This window comes from Onthophagus taurus, chromosome 11 (assembly GCF_036711975.1).
Source record: "Onthophagus taurus isolate NC chromosome 11, IU_Otau_3.0, whole genome shotgun sequence".
In the NCBI taxonomy this organism is placed as follows: Eukaryota; Metazoa; Arthropoda; class Insecta; order Coleoptera; family Scarabaeidae; genus Onthophagus; species Onthophagus taurus.
This window is the reverse complement of record NC_091976.1, coordinates 21,040,874-21,059,379: the sequence shown is the minus strand read 5'-3', so window position 1 is coordinate 21,059,379 and position 18,506 is coordinate 21,040,874. Positions and strand designations below refer to the sequence as shown.

The 18,506-nt window shown below is 33.6% G+C and overlaps 4 protein-coding genes across 7 annotated transcripts; 2 read left to right on the top strand and 2 right to left on the bottom strand.

The window, feature by feature from the left end:
* Nucleotides 1–1,268: 1,268 nt before the first annotated feature.
* Nucleotides 1,269–4,748, bottom strand: LOC111414398 (Myb-interacting protein 130). 4 transcript variants are annotated; one of them, XM_071200062.1, is made up of 4 exons: nucleotides 4,667–4,748; nucleotides 3,831–3,976; nucleotides 3,586–3,779; nucleotides 1,269–3,536 (listed from the first exon to the last, which is right to left on the bottom strand). In XM_071200062.1, the coding sequence occupies exon 4, from the start codon at nucleotides 3,499–3,501 to the stop codon at nucleotides 1,753–1,755; it is 1,749 nt and encodes a 582-aa protein (XP_071056163.1). In that variant the 5' UTR covers nucleotides 3,502–3,536; nucleotides 3,586–3,779; nucleotides 3,831–3,976; nucleotides 4,667–4,748; the 3' UTR covers nucleotides 1,269–1,752. The 4 variants fall into 4 exon arrangements, with proteins under 4 accessions (XP_071056163.1, XP_022901501.2, XP_022901502.2 ...); XM_023045733.2 differs by having other exon boundaries at nucleotides 3,853–3,976; XM_023045734.2 differs by having other exon boundaries at nucleotides 1,269–3,521; nucleotides 3,853–3,976.
* Nucleotides 4,388–7,397, top strand: LOC111414400 (uncharacterized). Its single transcript, XM_023045735.2, has 5 exons — nucleotides 4,388–4,639; nucleotides 4,813–5,308; nucleotides 6,359–6,530; nucleotides 6,581–6,689; nucleotides 6,736–7,397. The coding sequence occupies exons 1-5, from the start codon at nucleotides 4,437–4,439 to the stop codon at nucleotides 7,379–7,381; spliced, it is 1,626 nt and encodes a 541-aa protein (XP_022901503.2). The 5' UTR covers nucleotides 4,388–4,436; the 3' UTR covers nucleotides 7,382–7,397.
* A 39-nt stretch (nucleotides 7,398–7,436) lies between these two features.
* Nucleotides 7,437–8,144, top strand: LOC111414401 (QVR superfamily protein rtv). Its single transcript, XM_023045736.2, has 3 exons — nucleotides 7,437–7,582; nucleotides 7,642–7,800; nucleotides 7,889–8,144. Exons 1-3 carry the CDS (start codon nucleotides 7,525–7,527, stop codon nucleotides 8,095–8,097), a joined length of 426 nt encoding a protein of 141 aa, XP_022901504.2. The 5' UTR covers nucleotides 7,437–7,524; the 3' UTR covers nucleotides 8,098–8,144.
* A 3,426-nt stretch (nucleotides 8,145–11,570) lies between these two features.
* On the bottom strand, nucleotides 11,571–18,252 carry LOC111414423 (uncharacterized). Its single transcript, XM_023045764.2, has 3 exons — nucleotides 18,093–18,252; nucleotides 11,959–12,238; nucleotides 11,571–11,825 (listed from the first exon to the last, which is right to left on the bottom strand). The coding sequence occupies exons 1-3, from the start codon at nucleotides 18,093–18,095 to the stop codon at nucleotides 11,596–11,598; spliced, it is 513 nt and encodes a 170-aa protein (XP_022901532.1). The 5' UTR covers nucleotides 18,096–18,252; the 3' UTR covers nucleotides 11,571–11,595.
* Nucleotides 18,253–18,506: the final 254 nt, after the last annotated feature.

Sequence of the window (18,506 nt, the reverse complement as noted above, 5' to 3'; positions counted from 1 at the left end):
CAATATGTATGCGCAGAAAGGTTCAAAACTGTTTGAAACTACACTTGAAGCAAAACAAGCCTAATGATTTTACGGGACGAATGTAATAAAGAATTGTAATTCCTTAACCAGAAAAAGCAGACTACTTTTAACGTTTTTAATATGTTTACGTCACACATAACGTATGCGTAACTGATATAGTGTCCAAATCAAGCATTATTGGATGTTTTAATACAAATTTATATATTATAGATTGATACTGCACATATAATTGCTTAAACCGTTTCTGACTGGTTTAAAACTCGAAATTCCATTCGCACATGTCAAATGATGCAAGCAAATCTATTGACATGTGTGTACATTATTTAACATGAGTGACTATAAGTTGTTCTACGAACAAACCTATTACGACACGGTTACTTAATGTTCTATTATTGTACGATCTGGATAAGATATTATTTTGTTGCAATGTTTTAGTAAATTATTTATTTAAATCTTTGTCGCGATAAAATAACATAAGGAAGATGTAATTAACCAACTTATGCACTTGCAACACGTGCAATATAGATATCGTTCGAATATATCGATTATTTTGAAACAATATTTAACAACGATCCAGTAACAAATCCTTTTTTAATCACTTGGCCTACGCGCTATCTGCCGAATTATTCAGCTGTTCAGCTCAAACATTCCCAAAATGTATAATTACTCACCCCGCGCCAGATTCGTGATTTTCGCTTATGGTACAAATTCCTTACCACGAGTCAGACTAGTGGTTTTCGTCTACAGCACAAATTCGTTTCCACAAGTCTCACTCGTGGTTGTAGGCCAAAGGCTTAATATTTTGCAAAAGATAAAAGTTAATGTGTATGCACAAACCTTGATTATCTCGTCCTTAAAATCAAGCTGGTTCGTCAAAGATTCGCTTAGTGACAGAAATTTATGCCTTCAAACGTTTATTACTATTTAGAAAAATTTGTCTGGTGAACTAACTGAATTCTTGCAAGCTGTGTAGTGTTGTTGGTAAATTTACTATGTACTGAAAAAATAAATTAATTTTAGAATTTATTATATTAATATATCTCACCTTTTTTTCTTTATTTACATGTTTAATTAGTTTTCTAATAAGCACCAAATCATAAAGAAGCCATATTTTTAGGATATTTGATGTGATAATGGTACATGTAGGTAAGTTTTTCATAGAAAGGATTATTTTGATATTCTTCAGGATATGCAGGAATAATTTTGGGTTCATTCCTTCAAAAGAAAAAAAAAAAAATAAAACGATATTAATAAGATAATCTTTTAATAAATAACAAATTTTATTCTATATCAGAAATCTTTTTCAAATAAATCAGTTACCCCTTTCCAAAAATTTTTAAATTGTAAGAAACAGCATTTCACATCTACAAGTAACACTAGCAAATATTTCTTATAATTATATATACATCTGTTTATAAACTTGACGAATATAAATCATCAAAAATTAGGAAAACACCGCTTCACATGCATTTAGGTTTCTGTTTTTACACGCTCACAAATGGTTAAATCTAAAAATTAGAAAATATACAAATTATCAAGGTTAACCAATTTTTCGCAAAAAAAAGTATGTATACCATCTAAAATACATTATCAAAGTGTAATAATATAAATGATTAAAGTTCCACTTATAAAGAAAGAATAAAGAAAAACAATAGAATGTTTCTTGATTATTGCACACCTAAGCACATGTTCGCAAAAAAGTGAAAGAAAATTATAATTGTTAAGGTGCCATCACGGTTTGCTCACATTCAAAACTGTATTCAAACTTGCATTACCATTGAAAGACTGACTCAAACCGACTTGAATATGCTTCATGTGCACTTCAACGTTACTTTGGAACTTTGTAACATTTCCTGGTGTTAATTTTCGTTTAATTTGTTCCATCGTACCTTCCAATACTTGTAATTCATACGCGTTTTGATCGGAATCGGACAAACTCCGCACTTGAAGCATTAAAGCGGTTAAATCCGTAATTAAATCTAAGATCGATTTACTTTTAACTGGTTCTCGATCTCCACTCGGAACCATATTGTATCTATGTACAATTTCTGTGGCTTCGATTCGACATTTTTCTCGTAAATGACTTGGAGCCAACATAGCTGCAACACTTGGTTCTAAAGCAATTTCTTGACAGTACGTTTGCATTTCATCTAAATACTTTTCGAGATCGACATTTAATTTTTCTAACTCAATTAAAACCGTTGCGTATTTTCTCTCGAAATCATCACTAAGCGAATTTATGGATTTATTAAAAGAACGGATCTTTTCAGCTTCTGAATTCATTCGTTTTAAAACGGTGATTTTTTCTTTCTTTTTCGTCAAAATCTTTGTAACCAAAACAATTTTTTCTAAAAGTTTTGTTGGAAATCCACCAATCCGTTCAGCACTCGTAAACAGTGGTTTATTTACCATGGATAATAACGGATCCTTTTTTAGTTTTGTTGCTGAATATGGAGGGCTTCTTACTGCTGAGTATGGGGAAAGTCCGTTCCTTGGGCGGAACTTATTTTGGAAATTTGATATTGTCATCGTCTCCGGTGGTTCGTTTGAAAGGACTTCGTAATCAGGAACGGAATGTGTTCCTAATCCTTGTCGTTCAAATGTTATTCTGTAGGTGTTGTTTGATGTATCAACGGCGTCGATACTTCCTGTAAATAACCCATCTTGTGGTTTTCTTAGTCTTGCGGTTACTTTTGTACCGATAACTAATTGCATTGGGATTTCTGATGGTAAATCTTGAAAGTTGGCGAAATCTGTTGCTTTTCTTTGTTGTAACGCTCTAATTTTGTTTCGTTTTTTTTCTAAATCAAGGCGTTCTTGGTCAAAGAAAGCTTGAGAACACCTTCTTGGCCTCCCCATCATCCTGCGAATTTTCGTCCATTCAATACGAGTTAACTCTCTTGTTTTTAACTCAGGAAATGATTCTTTTAAGCATATAGTAAAGTCATTATCACCAGAAAACAAGCATCTGTCTATGTTACTATAAAACCATTCGTAACAAACCCATTTATGAGCTTTGGGTAATTTTAATAAATTTCTTAGTCTCATACCGATTTTTTGGCCAATTTTTCGATCGGATGATTGTATTGGGGGTGGGGTATTCCCGATAACTGGTTTTTGTTCCTTAGCAAACTTTTTAACGCTATATTTTAAAACGTCTTTGTAACTTTTTGTTGGGGTTAATTTCTGTCGTTTTTGAGGGGTGTGTTTTTGCTTTTTCGCCGATGGTACTCGATGGTGAGGTGTATTCACGATGTCATCGTCGTAAAACAAACGATTTTTCTTCCGTATTCTTGCAGGCATACCTCGGGCATTGAGTACCTGTGTCGGTTGTGATGGTGACGGTTTTGGGGTGATCGGAGCTCCTACTCTTTGTAAACCGAATGTGGCCGGTCCTAAACGGGGTACGTCGTCGTCAATTTCCATATTGGAATCGTCATCATCGAGCTCTTGTTTTATGCTGATGCTTTCACTGGACATTTTGGGGCTCCTATCCAAGTCTAGCAAAGTACTGGCTGATTCAACTGTAAATATATGAAGAATTTGTAAAAGACGTCTACTTACTGTTAATTGAAGGGATGTTTTTATGTTCCGATTAAGTTATAAAGGGAAAATCATCGGTAGGTTTGAATTTGGAACATGACCATTTTCAAATTTAAACATATCACAGCCCATGGTTTGATTAAGGTTTATGAGGTGTTTGGTGATGTAATGACCATTGCGAGTATTTTTACAGTTTACGATGGGATGATAGGAATCTGTTGGAAGGGGCCAAGTTAAAGAGAACGTGGCGAAATTGAGAAGAATACCTTAAAATATTGAACAACTCACTTTTAAGTTCGTCCGCCATGTTGACGTCGTATGTTTGGAATTCTGGGAGCTTCGCTACTCCGACTGGTACCATTTAAAAATAGATTTTCACCCCGTGATTGTTCGAACCGAAACAGTATTACATCTAAAAACATACATTACACGGTAAAATAATGTTTCAAACCGATTTTTTTCTTATCTGTAAATTAATTTTTTTAAATCAAAATGCCTAAAGCATGCGACATTGTTGCGCAGGTCCAAAGCGTCCCGCCTAATAAACAGTTGAACGCTCGTTTACTATTTGGCAACACTGCAAGCGGTCAACCTTTGAACCATTTAAACTATATAAAATTTTGATCCCAACATCAATTTAAATCACCTCCAATTAATTCATATTCATTAATAAAAATAAATAATTCATTTTATTAAAGTTAAAAGTTAATTTAGTAATAATCTCCCAATTTTTTTTAATTAAATTATTAAAAAACAATCGAAAAACACCAATGGTGTTGCAATCAAAATATGCTCCATCTTTATCACTCATATTAAACTTGCTATGTCGCCAAATCGCTGTCAGAATCGATTCAATTTTAGAGATTTAAAATATGATTTTTCCCCGCGAAATTAACGCCGCATTGACGCTAATAATAATATTGATAAAGAAGGGATGTTCGCAAGACGAAGACGAACCAAAGCGTTCGGTTTTTTGTAGGGAGCGCGATAGGCCCATTTCAACCGAATCTGGAGATTTATTCGAATTGTTCGCCGTAGAAATTGCACAGGACGTAGTTATGCAATGCCATTATTGGTAAACGATTCCTTTTTAACAACTTACCTCAAATTTAAACGTTAATTACAACAACACACCGCACGTTTATATGTTTTTATCTCCCACCACGGTTTGTGTGACATTTAAACTGAACGGTCATTTCTCCTAAACGTCATTAGTCCTAATGACTATTTAATTTTATTTTTTTTTAGTAAACAACAAGATAACGAGGAATCCAAAATTTGGTACAAAGCAAAAACTGTGGATAATATAAATCAAACCGAATTAAAAATTGACACGAATAACAACAAAAATTTAAGTCGAATTTACGTCGACATCGACCACTCTCTTAAAATATTAAATATTACGATTAACGATTCGGGTTATTATTCCTGTTTTAATCCAGAATGGAACGAAAACGAACGTTTATTTAACTTTTATATTGATGTAGCCGATAATTCGACGAATATAGAAGAAGGAAACTTTACTTCTTGGGCTATTTACACTAACGATTATTTTAAACCCATCAATAATTTATTTAATAACAGTAACGGTGCTAATTACGTTTATTTAAGGAAGACTTTGAATGTAATGTTGGAATTAATGACAAAATTTTCTGCATGGGGCCCGTGTGAAACTTGCGGTCGTCCCCAAGGGGAGGGAATTCGAAAAATGGCGGGAATGTGTGCTGTTAAGATCTCTCGAACGGTAGATGGCACTAAATATAGTGGCGGACAAAAGTCTACATACAGAATTAAAAAACAAATCGCTCAATCATCATCATCATCAGCCCGATTCTCTACACTGCTGGACATAGGGCTCCTCAAGGCAACCCCATTCCTCCCTGTTCTAAGCCATTGCGATCCAATTTATTGGCCGGTGGTGTACCTCGACTGCGTTTATCTGCTCTTGGTCGCCATTCCAGGATTCTTTTTGTCAACCCCAACATGGATTTCTCCATTCTGTGTTGTGTCACTTGTAGTTTCCTTACAGATGTCTTCGTAAGTGATAGTATTTCAGCCCCGTATTTTAAGACTGGGGAGCACACATTGGTTGAAAGCTTCCCGTTTCATGCTTATGGGGATATCCGTCTTAAATATGTCCCAAAGTTTTCCATAAACTGCCCAACCTAAGGTTATTCTTCTCAAGAGCTCACACGTCTGATTGTCTCTATCAATCCGGACTTCATGGCCAAGGTATATGTATTTGTCAATAAATTTGCTCACTAGCTACATGAGAAGTAAGCAAAAACCCTAGAGTTTTCAGCAGTACACCCCGTAGAAAATCGCTGATTTCAGAAAAGAATCGCCGCCTTCGACTAGAATTTGCTCAATTTCATGTCGACAAAGGAATTGATTTTTGATTTACTGACTAGTCGAAGTACAACCTTTTTGGACGTGATGGTCGGGCAAAAATTTGAAGGAAACGAAACACGGCGATGGTGTTGAAAGACCAACTGTAAAGCACGGCTTTACAGTTGCATGGTTTCGGGAGCGATAGCAGCATCGGGTGTAGGAAAACTGGCATTCATTGATGGAATTTTGGGTCGGTACAAATATAAACGTATTTTAAAACAAAATTTGAAACCATCTGTGGGAAACCATCTTGGCTGTAGAGGATATCTGCATATTCCAGCAAGACAATGACCCCAAGCATTACCTTATCAAACATTGGTTGCTATAATAATTCAATGCTGTATGTAAACTTTTGTCCGCCACTGTATATCAAATTCAAATTTAAAATTGATTTAAATTTAAGAACGGAACTTTTAGAAAGGTATTAAACGAAACCGAAGCGATATTTGTTAAATTAGACAAAATAAGCTGTAAATCTTTTCTTTTAAAAGAATTAGTACCCATGATTTTTAACACAACGAGTGTTATTCCTGATTTTGAAATTTCCGAACAATGTCAAGGAGCTTGCAATCCAGGTTCTTTTTATACCAAAAAAATAAATTTTATACTAAATTTATTTATTTAGATGCTGAAGGAGTTTATAGCGGATGGAAATCCACTAAAAAAACCGGATACAAATACAGAAAAACTTTCGTGTTGACCGAAAATTCGCATTTAACCTTAGTTTGTCCTGAGTAATTCGATTTTATCTTAATTATTCTTTTATAACAAAAAAATTAGGTCTTCTTTAGAAAACATCGTTTCATGGAGTCAAAACGGCAGAAAACTCCCTCCCGGGGAAAGTGTTCCTCCTCCAAGTCCTGATTTGGAACCAAAAATAACTGTGGACACCTTCAACACTTTGTATCTTCACGAAGTTACCAAAGAAGAAGAAGGAAATTACACTTGCCAAGTAGATGGTGTTCGAATGCAACAAATTATGATATTTGTCGTTTCAAAATCGAGATTATTAACGCAAGCTTTATTACGTCACATGATGTATTTAGGATTTATTCTTTCGTTAACAATTTCTTGTTACATTTCTGGGTTAATTATAACATGCACGCGAAGACACAAATTTAAAACTTATCGAGAACTGCGCATTATAAATCGTAAGAAAGAAATTTTTAGCGATTATGATGAAGAAGAAGGCGAAAACAGCGATGATTTGAAAGAAAAGGGGAAAATTAAGCAATCCACCGTTCAAGTTGGATCGGTTTTTATCCAAACTTGTTGTGGAATGAGGGTGAAAAATTCTGATAAGGGGTTTCAATTAAAAAGTAATGAAACTTCCGATGATGATAGTTTTACTAGTTTTAGTAGTAAAAAAGAGTTAAAAACAAATTTTGATAATACCAAAAAATTTGTAAGTGATTCTGATGATTGATGTACAATAACTTTTGTTCATTTTCGTATAAAATATACGTTTACACCCAAGTTCTTCACCTTCAAGAAGTAGTAGTCACTGCCAGGTGAAAGTACAAAAAATGTCTTTTATGTGATAGAAACTTAACCAAATAAGCATTCGCGATGCATTATAAAACGGTTGTGTTCATCTTTATAGTTATTCTCCCAAGTTTTAATAACGGTAAGTGAAAATCTATGAAAAATTCATTACGCTTTTTCACTGGCTGTTTTATCCATTAGGACTCTTACAACGATGCTACGTATGCCGAAGCAGAGGCGAATTAGGAAGTTGCAAAGACACCTTTGTGTTCAAAGCAAATGATACAGGCATCACTTCGGCTCCTTGCGCTTCTGGGTGGTGCGGAAAAATGTTAGAAACAGAAAACGCCCAAAAAGAAGGTTATTAATTTTATTTTGAAGTTGAGGCTTTTTTTGGGATTTAGGCAACACATGTTACAATTTTTTCAAATTTTTCGGTGATTTTTAGATTATGACATAGCAACTCAACGGCATTGTTTGCAAAGAGGACCATCTGATAATGAGGAAAGATGTGCTTATACACAATATAATCATCAACGAGTATTTATGTGTTTTTGTAAAGGAGATTTATGTAATAAAGGAAATCATTTAGATTTTAGTGTGATATTGATAGTTTTAGGAGTATTTATTCATTTTATCAATTTTAATCATATATAGAAAAGAATTATGTATTTTTTTTAAATAAAATTTATTTTGGTGTACAAGGTTTCTACTTTATTTATAGAAATCAAATGGTTACTAGTTATTTTTCAATATAATTGCCGCCAATGTTAACCCATTTACATTATAAGCTTAGATATGCGTGGATTTTTCCTGGCCATTATCACCGCAACGCACAAATTTTGTTATAACTAGGGAAACCAAAAATATGCTTCAAAAATGTTAGTTGAAGAAAACAGCTTCACTGATTATGCCATTAATTAAGTCCTGAGGTTGTATCACTACATCAACCTATCTAAAAGCCGGAAGCCCAGATGTTTCCAATGTTTTTATTGATGCGCTAAGAAAGCCATAATTTGATGCAATGGATCAAATCAAATCTAATTTTGTTGTATTATCATTAAGTAGGTCCCTTGAAATTTTGATTGACGCATCCTCTTCGTTTAATGCATCAAACACATTCCCAATATTTTTAAATATTGCCTACAATACGCCCAACGTTCTAAATGTTTTTCGGAAAATATGTCACCCAGTAGAATGGGGAACCACCGGTCGGCGACCGAATAAGGAATTACCATTGAAAACTAAAAAATTTCATTGTCGAACGCCGGTAATGTAGTTTCCGATACAGAACTTTAATTTTGCGGTAACTAAACTCAGATGGTCTACGAATGATTGTCTTTTATCCATGCTACCAGATCACAAAAGTGTTATCCTCGTAACGCAACCATAGCTTTGATTTCCACGGACACCTTTTTAACGCTATTTAAACATACCCATGTAGAAACTGGGGATTACCGATAACAAAGGTGAAGACCATCTTTGACTGATACTCTGGTAAATGGAGGTTTTATATCGAAGCTTACCAAACGAATCTAACTTTATATTTTTGATTAATTCCTTAAAATTGGTAGAATCTCTAACATATGATTTTGTTGTATTTGTAAATGAGACAGAATCTAGGTAAAGGGCTTCGTCAACCAGTACATTGGAGAATTTATAGCACTGACTTCTGACATCTGGTTCATAAATTTTACAAACGAACTTCTTCGTTCTGGTGGAATTTCTGTAGATTGCATTTTCTTGATTTTCTTGTAGATTAAAAAAACCAATTAAAAATCAGAAGAAACCAAGTCTGGACTATGGACAAGAACTTCCGAAATGTGTTTCTGAGTCGAGGTTATCATGCAACAATCTGAACCGGACATCTTTACATTATCCTGGTACTATTTTATCATTTTTGATACAATGCACTGTCAGAAATAATTACTAGATTTTTATTGTGACCAATGGAAAATGCAGTTCAATGACTGCATGTGTAGTTAGTGGATAGGACTTTTGATTGGTTGATCCAATTGGTTGAATGGACAAGTGCAAAAACAATTGAAGTAACTGGATTCACGATTTACTAGCTGAAAATCCAGGTATTAAACTGGTTTTTTGACTCAATCCTTTACCTAACCCGAATATTATAGGTGGTAATGCAGTTACTGTGAATCATGGTCATAATTCATAATTCAATTTAAATAAAAACAAATTTTTTCCTCTTTCTTGCTTTTTTATTTTATTGTATTTCTATATCGATTTCGAGGAAACAATCATCTTCAGTAGAATTGTCAATTAAGTTGAAAAAATATTAAACATTAAATCCAACACATCATCCAAAGTAAAACTTCAACAATTTTAATCTAAACTTGAAACTTTTTCCTTTTATATATAATCAAAAATCAAAACACATTTAAACAAAATCCAAGATAATACAAAACAAACCACGCGTTTACAGTTGACTTGTTGACGCGTTTACAGCTCAACTATAAACGCGTCAACAGGTCAACAAGATGATAGAATTTGTCAAGATGATTGATCGAATTTTGTAATTTTCGCCGATTAAATTTTAATAATTCATATAAAATCGATTTCTTGGAATATGAATATGAAAATTTCCCAAAATGTCAATAAAAGAGTCCTCTTTCCAATGAACCAACCCGTTTTGAAAAATAACTTTTAGTTTTTGAGAAAACAATATTTAAAGTTTTGAAAAAATTTTCGATGTTGCAATTTTTATCGATAATTTTCAAAATTCGATATAAAATTAATTTCTTGAAGGATCCTTGTGGAAATATCACCAATTATTAATTAAAGCATCCTCTTTTGAATACAACAAGCCGTTTTGAAAAATTGCTTTTGGTTCTTGAGATATAAATTTTTGAAATAATCGACAATTTTTTCGAATTTTGCAATTTTCGCCGATTAAATTTTAATAATTCGTATAAAATCGATTTCATGGAATATGAATATGAAAATTTCCCAAAATGTTAATAAAAGTGCCCTCTTTCCAATCAACCAACCCGTTTTGAAAAATAACTTTTAGTTTTTGAGAAAACAATATTTGAAGTTTTGATAAAATGTTCGATGTTGCAATTTTTATCGATAATTTTAAAAATTCGCTATAAAATTAATTTCTTGAAGGATCCTTGTGGAAATATCACCAATTATTAATTAAAGTATCCTCTTTTTAATGCAACAAACCGTTTTGAAAAATCACTTTTAGTTCTTGAGAAATAAATTTTTGAAATAATCGACAATTTTTTGGAATTTTGCAATTTTCGCCGATTAAATTTTAATAATTCGTATAAAATCGATTTCTTGGAATATGAATATGAAAATTTCCCAAAATGTTAATAAAAGTGTCCTCTTTCCAATGAACCAACCCTTTTTGAAAAATAACTTTTAGTTTTTGAGAAAACAATATTAGAAGTTTTGATAAAATGTTCGATGTTGCAATTTTTATCGATAATTTTCAAAATTCGCTACAAAATTAATTTCTTGAAGGTTCCTTGTGGAAATATCACCAATTATTAATTAAAGTATCCTCTTTTTAATGCAAAAAACCGTTTTGAAAAATCACTTGTAGTTCTTCAGAAATAAATTTTTGAAATAATCGAACATTTTTTCGAATTTTGCAATTTTCGCCGATAAAATTTTAATAATTCGTATAAAATCGATTTCTTGGAATATGAATATAAAAATTTCCCAAAATGTTAATAAAGGTGTCCTCTTTCCAATGAACCAACTCGTTTTCAAAAATAACTTTTAGTTTTTGAGAAAACAATATTTGAAGTTTTGATAAAATTTTCGATGTTGCAATTTTCATCGATAACTTTCAAAATTCGCTATAAAATTAATTTTTTGAAGGATTCTTGTAGAAATATCGCCAATTATTAATTAAGTATCCTCTTTTTAGAGTTGCTTCGTTAGTTAAATCAGCATCAAAAGTTCATTTTGTATCTTGGATCCAAATAAGTTGACTTATCAGCTTTCTTATTAATTTCATTTTTATTCAAATATCGCAATAATGTGGCAATATAGCGTATCACTTCAGAAATGCACCAGAAATTATAACCATAATGACCGGATAGATGTGATCATCACTACTGGACAGTAATGTTTCAGGAATAATAAAAATGAAGTTTTATGCCTGAAGAAATTATTTATTTAAATATACCAATTAAAATAATGTGGTTTTTCATATCTATGAAACGGAGAATTTGGTCTTAGCGATCCCAGTCGATTCCCAGCCAAACCATTTGCCTGTCTCTTCTCTTGATTTCTCAATAATGCCTTTACATGTGGATATTGTCCAAAAAATAACGGACCTCGACCGTAAAGAAATCTTGATGCTTGTTTTGCTGCATTTCCAGTTAACAGATATGGATCATAAATTTCTAAAAAAAATAAAAACAAGAATAAAACTTTCAAGTAACAAGAATCTTTTTAATAACATTTCTCACGATTTCTTAACCTTTACATGAAATATCTCCATTCTCGTTTTATAAATCTAACATGGTGATTTCTTACCGTTTATTTCATAAGATAAATTATTTAAATCTTTTGGGATCGTGTCGAATCCTGCAAAATTATCGGGTTGTTGTAAAAGACCATGGTTTTGAACTGGTTGGTTATTGTTGATCCTTCCTCTATAACGATCCTCAAGAGCGTATCCTTTAGACGAACGTAAATACGCTAACTTCGATGGTTTCGATTGAGAACTCGAAGGTTTTTGAAAGTTTATGTATTGATAACTTGAACCAGCGTGAACACAAAGAAATGATGTTGCAAATAAGATATATTTAAAAATCTGAAAAACAAAATTTAATCATTATTAAGTAAGTCACGATTCATGCAAAAAAAATCTTTGCGAAAATTTCGAGTCAAAAGTTATAGGTCAAGAATTTCTTCTCATCATTTCAAATCGTCGATACTTTATGTGTCTAAGTGTATAGCGAACGCTTCCTGTTTACAAGTGAAAGTAAACTAAGTATGCCCCATACAGATTCTTAACATTTTTTAACCCCCCATAAACGTAGGGATAAGATTTAATCGCGAATTCTAATTGAGCAAGAAACCGTGACCTGATTAAGTCAAACTCAACTCATATATCATAATTAAGACTCAAGATGCATATCAACCGGCCATAATAAACCACTTCGCATCATACAAAAAGCTTGCAAACACGTTTCAAACCATTAATAATACCCCATTTCAATTATTAATTCCCATCTCAATACTCCATTTATAATTATTGCCATAAATCGAGTTGCAATCTTAGAAATAATTATCTAAGAAGGAATCCTCGCCTAATCTCGAAGTGAAGATGTCGTAATCGAATTAGAAAATTTCGTAAACACCATCGTAAAAACGGTTTACGGTGTGCCACAATTATTTTTTTTAGTCCTCGTTTTCAAACAAGAAGTGGATTCTCTTAAAAGGCGAAAGCGCGTGACTCCTCCTTTCCACTTTTGGTTATGACCCGGAGGTCAGTACGCTTGAAATAGAATCCTGAACGGAATGTTTAAAATGCCTAATCGTCATGGTTTATGCCCTCGAATAGTCGTTTTATGTGCAGGGAATTAGAGCAATTTTAAAACGATTAAAAAGAACTTGTTAACAAGTTGCGAACAAGAGTACGGTTTTGGATTTTTAAAAGGAAATAGTGAAAGGACAACATAATAAGAATTTGTTATTAAGATCTTCCTGGGATGTATTGTGAGATCTTGGAGATGGTCACTTGAACCCGAGAAAGTTAAATCACGTGCTTTACCTGTGATGGGTCTCTTCTCAAGTGCTTTATTATGATTCATATTTTGAGGATTATAAAGTTATGTAATAAACAACTGTATAAATTAAGATAAACAAAAATCATTATGGGAAATGGGAAATAGAAGCTAATTACACCATATTGTTACCAAAATTACTTATTATGTATAGTGAGATGGATAACTTTCTAAAGGAAGAATTCTAGCACGTGTATTTGAGTTAAAAGAAGATCTTTTAATACAGAAGCGAGTGTGGGAGAAAAAATGATGAAACACATATTTGTTGCCACGTGTTTATATGACTTGAATGTGATCTTAAAAACATAGTGGAGCTCTTGAATTGGGTATCAGTTGTTTGTTTTTATATTTGCCTCTGATCATCTCATATTTTAGCTTTAAATAGCTTATGTTAAGTATTTGGCAACGTATAGGTGAGAAAGATGGTTATAAGATAAGCTAACTCTTGATCCCAAAAACCAATTCCAAGGAAGAGAGATACATCTAGTTCTTTTAGAGGTGCTTATAGAAGTAAAGATTACTCTTTCATTTGCAAATATTATCATGGGAACGAGTTCATTCGTATTTCTTCTTCATCTCGGAATAAAAAGTAGGTTCTGATAGGTCAATGTCCGAGCAAGTGGCTTAGACAACTGCAGGAACTGAAGGAGAATAAAGCTTTAAAATCACCCAACTAACCTGTGTTACCATAAATACAGCAGAGGATTTAGACATAAAATTCAACTCAATTTCATTGAGGATAAGGATATCCAAATGATGGGTTTCTTCTAAACCGTTGTATCCGAATCATAGATATATTAAGCACAAGGGAACAGTAATATTACCTGTTTAGCCACTTCACTTTGCATTGAAACTATATGTTTAAAATCTGGAAATGGGTGTTTGCAAGATGAGGAAAGAAAAATCAATAGTTACAAATAGTCTTGCAGCTTGGTGTAGCAAAGTCCAACAGGTCTCACACACCGAATGTGTTGTTGAATTGGCGAGATCTGGTGCAATAATCACAAAGATAGCTCTTGCGAAATACGTCTTGCATTGCTTGATCTATGCTTTTACACCTGACTTAAAAGGCTGTGAAAACTATTTATCTAACTGATCTTTGTAATGTCAAATACAAGAACAGACGGACATTGTCTATATATTGACAGTTCAAAAATGCTGATTTGGATACCAGATCAGACTGGTGTTGTTGGCAATGAGGAGGTCGATGAGCGAGTTAGAGCTGGTAGTGAATTAGTTGGATTTAGAATTGAAACATGAACTGATAGCAAACGTAGTCTGCTCTTGGTAAACTTTTCTGACATAAGATGACCAAAAATTTGATGACATCGCGGTGTTTAATTCTCAAGATACTTTAGAATTTCATTAAATTCTAATCAAATCCCTTGTCTTTGATACAAATGAGTTTGGTATAGCACTAAGAAAATAACCAGTATGGGTTGGGTTTAGGTTTGGGTTGGGTTTGGGTTGGGTTGGATTAATTGCTGCCTTCTGCAGCCACATCAGCGGTTCTATATGCAGTACCAACATGGGAAAGAGCTTTACAGTACAAAAGATTTAGAGGATTACTAGCGGCAGTAAATAGACGTTTGGCGATAAACACTTCATCAGCCTACAGAAGAGTGTGAGGCGTGGGTATAGGGAGTGGGTATCAAGGTCATAGCTGGTACCCCGCCCATGGATCTCCTGTTTAGAGAGAGATCAAAGCTGTATATGGAAAGCCGATGGAAGACAAAAATTATGGAGTGCTGGCAGACAAGATGAGAGAAACATGAAGAATGGACGAGGTCATTTATACCGAATGTGGCAGAATGGTTCACGAGAAATTGGGGAGAAGTGGATTTTCATTTGACGCAGGCTCTGACTGGACATGGCGTCTATAGAAGTTATCTTTTCAAGATAAAAAATCGCAAACGACGAAGTGTTGGTTTTACGTTGACGAGGACACCCCAAAACACACTCTGTTTATGGATGTAGGAATTCATGTTGCGAGATTATTTGAAATATTAGAATAAATGGAAATAGACCAACTTATCACTCTGTTTAAGTGTATGCAATTCAGAACAGCTAGAGAGGACTGCGAAAGGGTGTGTGAAGTAGTGTCGGGAGGTTACAATTTGGTGAGTTAGATGTTACAGCATTCTAAAGATCTGGAATCGCCCGATTGGACACTACTTCGGAGTAACTTTCATCTCTCCTCTTCTCTTTCACCTTGTTAACCGGTCAATATGTCTGACTGTTATGTCTGATTCCAGGTTGAAAGATGGAGGAACTCGGCCTTGTATGTAAATTTTATAGTAACTTGACAAAAAGTACTTTTTGTCTTTTTTTTGTCCTCCTGCATCGATGGAGAGCAGAGCACCTGGAAGCAATCTTCCACTCCCGGTACGGAGAGCATGAAAAGCAAAAGGCGGAGGCAAGATAAGGGTGAAAGAAGTGGACAGAGAGGGGAAGGCCATATCTCCCCCTCGACCGAGTAGGTTAATTTTAAAATAACGTGATAAAAAGTAATTTGTTTATTTGTCTTCCTACATCGAGACCTACGTTGACCGGTTGGCAAGGTGAAAGAGAAAAGGAGAGATCGTCGGGGATTCAATTATTATACTATCCGGCCGCTCAAGATCCCAAGCCGGGTGTCTGTTAGTAGATTTTCCTCAACCTCGTAAAAAAAAGGGTTGGGTTGGGTTTGGTTATGCAAAGAGAAATTGGCAGTATGAGCAGCTATGAAAAATTACGTATTACTGAGCAGCATTGTTGGTTTAATTTTCCTTGTGTATCTCACAATTATCAATGCCAGTCAAACATTGTTCAATACTTAACCAGTATGGGTTAGGTTGGGTTTCGGTTGGATTAATTGCTATCTTCTGCAGTCACGTCAGCGGTTTTAAAAACTCTTGCTTTAGCAAGACTCAGGTTGGTTTTCGACACGGTAGATCAACTACAAGTGCAGTACTGAAGTTATTGGATAATATTGTGGACTGTTTCGAGAAATCAGAATTTTGCAATATCTCTTTTGTTGACTTAACAAAGGTTTTTGATTGTGTTTCTCACTTCACTCTTTTAAGGAAATTATGTACAACGTATCTCCTAAAGTTTGCGGCTTAATATCGTCCTATTTGTCCAACCGTAAACAGTATGACAAATTTAATTCACAACTTTCTGACCTCGGTGATATTAAACACAGTATGCCACAGGGTTCTGTTTTGAATGCGGCTACAGCGGTACAGTGGAATACATTTGAATTAGCTAAGGTTTGGTTTAATAGTAATAACCTGACCCTAAATGTAAGTAAGACACTTAACATGGTCTTCACCTTGCGCACAGATGACTAGGTGGAAGTTGTTTCTGAATGCAAGTTTTTGGGTTTATATCTGGACTCGGTCCTGACATGGGCTGAGCATGGGGTTAAGTTAGCCGGTAGACTTAGTTCTACTGCTTTTTTGCTGAGACAACTATCTGTCACTGTCTCCACTCATGCGCTGCGAACAGTATACTTCTCTCTGCTACTCATTGCTTCTCATATCACTTATGGACTAATAGCCTGGGGACACTCTAGTATGGCTAAGCGAATCTTCGGGATACAAAGAAGAGCAATAAGAATAGTTGGAGGTCAGGGATATCGCGACAATTGCAGAGTAACTTTTAGACAGCTTAGGTGTTTGACGCTTCCATGTCTGTATATTCTAGAATGCATTAAATATGTTACAAACAATATGGATTTACAACCGAAAAATAACCAATTACATAAATATCGAACCCAGCAACATGACCACATACGGCAAAATAGAACGGACATAGGATCGATCAAAAAATGGTGTAAATTATTATTGTGTTCAATTGTTTAATTTTTTACACAGCCAAGAGAGAGAGCTATCTCCAGACGTTCTTTTAAGGCTCCTAAAAAAAGTTCCTAATTGATAAGGCTTATTTTGATATTGAAGAGCTTTTGGCCAATCCGCCGGGGACAGTTAGACTAGCCAACTAGCGACCTGTCTAGATTTGTCTCTGTGTTTTGTCTTTAAGTTCTGACTTTGTATTTCTATATTTTACTTAGATATCTATTTTTACCAATTGGTTTATAATGAATAAATATTATTATTATTATTTGATTTATAAACCACCCATTTTGTCTGTATTTTTATATCATTTTTAATGATTTCCAAGGACATCGAATTATTTCGAACGATTTTATATAATTTGCAAAAATTCAAGAAATCAAGGTTTAAAGGATTTAGGCATAAACCAAGAACTATCTTATTCAAACCGTACGTTAAGGTCATTTAAGATTTATTTTTGCTATAAGTGTATACAATAAATAATATTAATTAACAATTATAGTGAACGTAATAAATTCCCACGTTTACAAAATCAATTTTATTGGAAATTCCTACTATAACTTTTTTCCCATGGGTAAACTCAAATTCAAAAGTTAAATTAAATGTTTAGCATTAGTTTTAGAAAGAAATGATTTATAAGAAGAAATTGAAACGCCAAAATTAGTCTTGTGCATAAAATACGAATTAGAATTTCATAAAGGATTCAACTATCAAAATAAATTGAGCGTGGTCGTCTTCTTGTGAACCAAACGACTGTTATATAAGATTTCGTAAAGACAAAACAACCAGTAAAAGTAAAATTAGAGCGATTGTGTTATGCTTACTTTAGTGAATGCTGTCTCTGTGTCTTTTAAATAGATTTCCCCATCTAAAATTCTCGGAGAAATGAAGATTTAAATAGTTTTGTTTAAATTTAAAACTATATCATTATTATTATAGTTATTTCAAAGACAAATTTAAAAACGAATCGAAATAATTATCAATCAAAAATTTATGAATTTAAATTGAATTTATTATTTATTAAAAATGTATTATTTCTTACCATTCTTGTAATATTTTTTCTGTATCTTCTAAAGTTTAAACTTATTAAATTACCATTTCAAAGTAACTTGTTCTCGGACCGATACAACACCAATCTGAAGACGATTTCCGCCAACATTGTTATTTAGAGAGGCTACACGATGGTTTCCCACCAAAACGCCGGTCGCAATTCGCGCTTTATTCACCACGCGAAGAAGGACTCTAAAGCTCACGTGATGAACGTCTTTCTCACACCGTGGGTTAATCATTGTCACGAAGATTTCCTCTTAAAAAAAATAAAGAAATCGTTTCCATTCAATTATTGATTACATACATTTTACTTTCATTAAATTGAAATAAAAATTAATTACTTTTTTTATAACAATCTCTGTTTTCAGATTACATTATACGAGGTATCATAAATTATATTGTAGTA

Coding starts and splice junctions, on each gene's coding strand:
- LOC111414398 (XM_023045731.2), bottom strand. CDS start 3,925: ATGGTACCAGTCGGAGTAGCGAAGCTCCCAGAATTCCAAACATACGAC. Junction 3,546..3,852: donor CATGGCGGACGAACTTAAAA/GTGAGTTGTTCA, acceptor ATATATTTACAG/TTGAATCAGCCAGTACTTTG.
- LOC111414400 (XM_023045735.2), top strand. CDS start 4,437: ATGATTTTTCCCCGCGAAATTAACGCCGCATTGACGCTAATAATAATA. Junction 4,640..4,812: donor GTTATGCAATGCCATTATTG/GTAAACGATTCC, acceptor ATTTTTTTTTAG/TAAACAACAAGATAACGAGG. Junction 6,690..6,735: donor TTAACCTTAGTTTGTCCTGA/GTAATTCGATTT, acceptor CAAAAAAATTAG/GTCTTCTTTAGAAAACATCG.
- LOC111414401 (XM_023045736.2), top strand. CDS start 7,525: ATGCATTATAAAACGGTTGTGTTCATCTTTATAGTTATTCTCCCAAGT. Junction 7,583..7,641: donor TCTCCCAAGTTTTAATAACG/GTAAGTGAAAAT, acceptor TTTATCCATTAG/GACTCTTACAACGATGCTAC. Junction 7,801..7,888: donor AGAAAACGCCCAAAAAGAAG/GTTATTAATTTT, acceptor GGTGATTTTTAG/ATTATGACATAGCAACTCAA.
- LOC111414423 (XM_023045764.2), bottom strand. Junction 11,826..11,958: donor TTTATCTTATGAAATAAACG/GTAAGAAATCAC, acceptor TATTTTTTTTAG/AAATTTATGATCCATATCTG.